Source organism: Dipteris shenzhenensis, chromosome 9, assembly GCF_047967505.1.
Source record: "Dipteris shenzhenensis isolate YYH24624 ecotype China chromosome 9, Dip_SZ_1.0, whole genome shotgun sequence".
Classification (NCBI taxonomy): domain Eukaryota; kingdom Viridiplantae; phylum Streptophyta; class Polypodiopsida; order Gleicheniales; family Dipteridaceae; genus Dipteris; species Dipteris shenzhenensis.
This window is the reverse complement of record NC_141604.1, coordinates 46,879,604-46,885,272: the sequence shown is the minus strand read 5'-3', so window position 1 is coordinate 46,885,272 and position 5,669 is coordinate 46,879,604. Positions and strand designations below refer to the sequence as shown.

The 5,669-nt window shown below is 43.0% G+C and overlaps 1 protein-coding gene across 2 annotated transcripts; it reads left to right on the top strand.

Moving 5' to 3' along the window:
- Nucleotides 1-1,068: 1,068 nt before the first annotated feature.
- LOC147898739 (ubiquitin domain-containing protein DSK2a-like) lies at nucleotides 1,069-5,008 on the top strand. 2 transcript variants are annotated; one of them, XM_087379064.1, is made up of 7 exons: nucleotides 1,069-1,407; nucleotides 2,513-3,271; nucleotides 3,418-3,650; nucleotides 3,753-3,866; nucleotides 3,980-4,035; nucleotides 4,163-4,272; nucleotides 4,395-5,008. In XM_087379064.1, the coding sequence occupies exons 1-7, from the start codon at nucleotides 1,167-1,169 to the stop codon at nucleotides 4,547-4,549; spliced, it is 1,668 nt and encodes a 555-aa protein (XP_087235190.1). In that variant the 5' UTR covers nucleotides 1,069-1,166; the 3' UTR covers nucleotides 4,550-5,008. The 2 variants fall into 2 exon arrangements, with proteins under 2 accessions (XP_087235190.1, XP_087235189.1); XM_087379063.1 differs by having other exon boundaries at nucleotides 3,977-4,035.
- The last annotated feature ends 661 nt before the right edge of the window (nucleotides 5,009-5,669 follow it).

Here is a 5,669-nt window from a genome sequence, read left to right as displayed (position 1 = left end):
AGAATAGTTTATTACAATAAAAATAGTTGTTCTATTCTTTTCATAAATGAAGTGGTTGCCAATTTCTTTGGAAGATAAGTAATAAAGTGTTGTACATGATGACTTGTGAACTTCAAAGCTTTTTCTCATGTCCTCTGTCAATTGGAGGAGTAAATGAGCTTGATTAAAGTTCTACATGGGTTGTAAATTGTGAACAACACAGTGCTCTCATGGACTCTCATAGTGGTTTGAGTGGAGTAGTACATGAGGAGAGAGAGAGAGAGAGAGAGAGAGAGAGAGAGAGAGAGAGAGAGAGAGAGAGAAAGTCCATGTGAGACGAGCTTGATCTATGGGACTGGAGATCACTATTAACTGATAGTGATCCGTTACATCCAGCGAAAATAGATGTTAAAAAACTTGCTATGTAGTAAGTACATGCTAAGCTACCTTGTGGGCTAGTCCTAGTATGTTGTTATAGTGTTCGAAGACGTCTTTTGTGTAGCTCCTTGCTTTGCTGCCGAGCATATTTTTCAAGTTATTTTTGTTGTCGCCTCAAACAATATGTGTGTGTAAGCTCTAATTTTAGGAGTACTTACAGTGTAGCAAGGAGCCAAGATTGACTCATGTAAAGTGATTACACACAAGACATGAACTGGAGCCTCAACCACCAAGACACACACATAGATCTATAAATATAAATATAAATAAATAAATATATATAAAGGGAGAGAGAGAGAGAGAAAGAGAGAGAGAGAGAGAGAGAGAGAGATGATGTCTAGGGTATAATTGGGAGCCGAAACAACACATGAGACGAATGGAACACACACCCAACAACACGAAAGAGAGAGAGAGAGAGAGAGAGCACCTTCTGGAGGCCTTAGGGGCCTATGAGAGAGTACAATCACATATAAGTACCCCATACAAGCCACATATATATATAGAGAGAGAGAGAGGGCGTGCGAGCGAGCGAGTTAACGAGCCTATATATGAAGGTATTAACGACTAATTAAGTGAGAGGGTCTTGCTGGCCACTCTCTCTCTAAGTAAATACCCTTCTTATTCTTCTTCTTCTTCTTCGTTTCCATCGTTTTCATCGTCATCCTCATCGTGTGCATTTTTCTGCTTCTGCTTCTGCTTCCTCGGCAAGCTCCCTTGAATCCTCCATCGCTCCTTCCCCATCGTCTCCCATGGCAGATGAGTCCCCCTCCCCCCCTGAGCCCCTCCCCATCCCCTCCGCCTCCCCCTCCCTCTCCCTTGTCCATGTCCGTTGCACCAACGGTAGCAAATTCTCCGTCCATGTCGATCTCTCCTCCTCCGTCGCCTCTTTCAAGGCCCTCCTCGCCGAGAAATCCGACATCGTCGCCGACCAGCAGCGCCTCATCTATAAGGGCCGCGTGCTCAAGGATGACTGCACGCTCCAAAGCTACGGTGAGCGCTCTCCCTCCCTCCCTCCCTCCCTCCCTCTCTCTCTGTCTCTCTGTCTCTCTGTATTCGCTTGCGTGATTCGGTTTTTGAGTCCGCTTCACTCCTGGAGAAGGCCGAAACCCTAAATCTTGAAACCTAAGATTGGTGCAACCTAGCATGCGAACTCCTGAAATCTAGGTCGTTGACGATCTGTCTTTATTTTTGTCACTAGCCGTATACTGTGTTACATGCGTGTATCGTGCTAGGGGCTGTGCCTTACGTGAAGACAGGGTGTCTTGGGATCTTACAGCTCTTCTTTTTAACCTCATCGGATTAACAGCTTAAATGCGGATATTACATCACGAAACACTATCGCTAAGCGATATTTCATGCTTGATGAATTTTCACGACGGAATTTCAGCCAACGTTCCGTATTGGACTTATGTCAGGTCCAAGACGGTTGGATTGGTTGAGTCGAATCCGGATCCATTAATTCAATATCAATCGTTTTACTTTATAGCTTAATCAAAATTTGACGACAATTTTGGAGCTATGCTAGTTAGGTAGTTTAATGTCTCTTATCACCTGAAATCTTCTGTTGTTATAGATGTAAACTTTAATATCTTTGACTTAACATTGTATCTCACTTGATCCTGATCTCATTGTTTATCATACACATGCATGCGCCTGTCTCAGACGAATATCAAAAAAATTGCAGTTTATTGAACGAAATGAAAAATGTGCACTTGCACCCCCACACACTCGCACACTTAAACACAGGATTTGAAAAGTACATAAGTGAGAGTAGGCAACTAATTGATATGTAAGTGATTCAAAACTATAAAGCAGGCAGAAAATTCAGGTTGATGATGAGACATACATTAGATCTTTTTCTCACGCTCTCACGAATGTATGTTTTTGCCAGAGATTCGGCAATGTTTATGCTTATCTGCCATTCTATGGTGAAACATCTCCTTTTTGCAATTGTGTTTTGATACTGCTAGTGTTTTGTCCTTGCTCAGTGGACAGTTTATCTTGCTCTTCAGGTTCTACATTGGAGAAAACTGATTTCAGGGATTTTTCGCTCTTCTTTTGATACCCTTTAACTTGCTGAGACTTTACTGTATAGGATTACAAAGTGACCACACTGTCCATTTAGTGCGAGGAGCTCCATCATCTTCTGCAGCAGTGGTGGCTGTTGCAAGTGGAGCTGCCACAAATACTGCAGTTGCACCTGCTGCTGGTGACACTCCAGCAGCTGCTAATCCCTTGGGCCTTGGTGGAGCAAATGGACTTGGAAATTTTACTCTTCCTGGATTTGGTGCCAATGGAAGTGGTTTGGGCATGGCTTTTCCAGAATTTCAACAGGTACAACAGCAATTGATGCAAAATCCCAATCTTATGCGTGAAATGATGAATATGCCAGCAGTCCAAAGCCTCATGAACAATCCTGATCTTATGCGTAATTTGATCATGAGCAATCCACAAATGAGGGACATCATCGACAGAAATCCGGATTTGGGTCACATTCTGAATGATCCGGCTACATTGCGACAAACACTTGATGCAGCTAGGAACCCTGAGCTCATGCGAGAAATGATGAGGAACACAGATCGTGCTATGAGTAACATTGAAGCTTCTCCTGAAGGATTCAACATGCTCAGGCGCATGTATGAGACAGTGGAAGAACCTTTCCTTAATGCAGCTACAGTTGGAGCTGATGGTGGAAATGACTTGGCATCAAACCCCTTTGCAGCTCTATTGGGAGCACAGGGTCTTGGACAAGCTCAAACTCAGACACCTAGTACTGGTGCAGCAAACAACACCACAGGCTCAGGGGCTGTAGCACCAAACACTGCTCCGCTTCCAAATCCATGGAACCCTACTCGTAAGTTGCCAGTCTACACACACACACACACACACACACACACACACACACACACACACACACACACACAGAGGTGCCATCGAGAAAAACCAAGTTGTGTTATTTAGTGCATCTAGATTGACAAATTTCTTCCTTTTTTTGGGCAGAGAATGCTGCCACTGCTGGGAGTGGTGGTGCAGGAGGACAGACAACTACAGGCACTCGAACCACTATGGGCATGGGAAATCTGGCTGGGCTTACTGGTCTAGGTATGCCTGATATGGGAGGACTTGGTGGGATGGGGATGTTTGATCCATCATCAATACAGCAAATGCTGCAGAATCCAGCAATCCTACAAATGATGCAGAGTCTTTTATCTAATCCTCAGTACATCAATCAGGTAATTGTATGGTTTTTAAGCTTGAATTCAAAAGGTCCTAAGGACTAATGTTCAGGATCCATATTGCGAACTTTAACCACTTTTTCTATCTCCTTGGTTCAGATATTGAATATGCAACCACATTTACGTGCCATGCTGAATGCGAATCCACAGTTCAGAGAAATGATGCAGAACCCTGATTTTCTCAGGCAAATTAGTAGTCCCGAGAGTTTACAGGTAAATTCTTGGCATCTAGCATGGTGCTCTATATTTTCAGTTTTTGCTGAAAAAAAGGTGTAAAGTGGCATGAAAATTCTGTTTGGAGCTAATGTGTTTCCCAAATTTAGCAGCAAATGTTTTCGTTACAACCACCTGGGCAGCAACTTGGTCAACAAACGCCAGGCCAGTAAGTGAAAACTTAAGCTACTATGCGAGTTTCAGTTTGCAGCAGGATTTCAATTGCATGTGAGTCTTTTGAGCCATGAAATTGGGCCTTTGCATTCTTTTTTTAACCAAACGGGCATGCCTTTTAGAACACCTGGAGCAAATGGAGCTTCTCCTGGAGCCAGACCGCTTGATATGAACTCTTTGCTTAGTTTATTTGGAGCTCTTGGTGGAGGTGTCCCTGGCACAATTCCAGAAGGTGGGTTGTGGTTTTCTGAATCTTCAGCCTTACTTTTCTTAAAACTACCCTTTTTCAAGTAAAGTTGAGGTTTTATATGCGATGCATTATTGGCTGAGGATATTTTGGTTTGTTTTCTGCAGTCAACACTGTTCCTCCAGAGCAGCTTTATGCTTCTCAATTATCCCAGCTGCAAGATATGGGGTTTGTTGACACTCAAGCCAATATACAGGCTTTGAATGCGACTGGTGGGAATGTCCATGCCGCTGTGGAGCGTTTGCTTGGTAACCCAGGTTAGCAGAGAATTGTGATATGGTCTTGAAGGGTGGAAGTTGCAATCCTCTTTACTTAGTTATGGGACTTGATCCATTTCTGTAGTATCTCAGCCATGTGGGAGGAGAGGAGTCATCTGTTTGCATTACTGGGTGGCAGTGTCTATTTGGAAGTTTTGGCATGATTATATTCAGCTTTGTCTCATAGCATGGAAGGGAAGTGCCAAGATTGCTGCGTAGGGTGTACAGTTTCTTAGTGCATAGTGAACTCCTTCCACCGACCTTATAGTACAAGGTTATAATCAAACCGATTCTTAGGACTCCTAATTCACTTGTGGGTCAGAGGTTGGCCTGCTTTTGATGTGACAAGTAACTTCAAGATAGCAAGAAACAGTATTTTTTAGTTGGCATTGATCTTCGAGATCTTCTGTAATAAGGAAAATAAGTGTATTGTTTTGGGATGATTTCTCTACCATTTTGAACTAGCATGCAAGTTAGAAATATTTTTTCTGGAACACTTTCAATGTACAATCTTTGCTGATTGATTGGATGAAGAGCGGCAACATAGCGTTACGTTGTGCTCGTCGTCGTTTTTTTTTCATTGAATTTGAAGTGCTTTCATGTTCTGTGCTGCTTGTCCTGCTATCTGATTTTCACAGTTTGCAAGTCTCAGGAAATTTAGGCTATCCTTGTTGTGTGCGTGCATCTTTTTTTCTTTTGGTCCAGTGGAGGACACAAATTGCAAACAATGGCAGGCTGTCACCAGCCAAATACATTCAGAAAGGCTCGGAAACACGGAAACCAGGCTGGAAATTGGCCCTCGTCGTGTAGATTCTTGCTTACTATTCTTCAACAGCGGCTGAAATGAACCTCTTAAATGAGACAATGCGAGACAATACGATCGCAAAAAATGAAGAAAGAGAATATCTGGAATGCAATGACTAGTATCAATATGCAGCTAGTTTCATGCTACAGAAAGGCAAATGCAGGGGTCCTTCAGTTTGAGGTACGTCATTGATCTTAATTGTATTTTGACTGGTTGTGCAACGACTAGTGTCAATATCCAAGGTGGAAAGCCAGTACATCAAGTGCAACCTCTTGGCCAGCAGCATTAAGTTGTCTATCAACAGAAGTGGAAAATGCAGC

What these genes read in the sequence shown, in the direction of transcription:
- LOC147898739 (XM_087379063.1), top strand. Translation starts at nt 1,167, where the DNA reads ATGGCAGATGAGTCCCCCTCCCCCCCTGAGCCCCTCCCCATCCCCTCC. An exon ending in CTGCACGCTCCAAAGCTACG is followed by an intron (nt 1,408 to 2,512) that starts GTGAGCGCTCTC and finishes TTTACTGTATAG; the next exon opens with GATTACAAAGTGACCACACT. An exon ending in ATCCTCAGTACATCAATCAG is followed by an intron (nt 3,651 to 3,752) that starts GTAATTGTATGG and finishes TCCTTGGTTCAG; the next exon opens with ATATTGAATATGCAACCACA.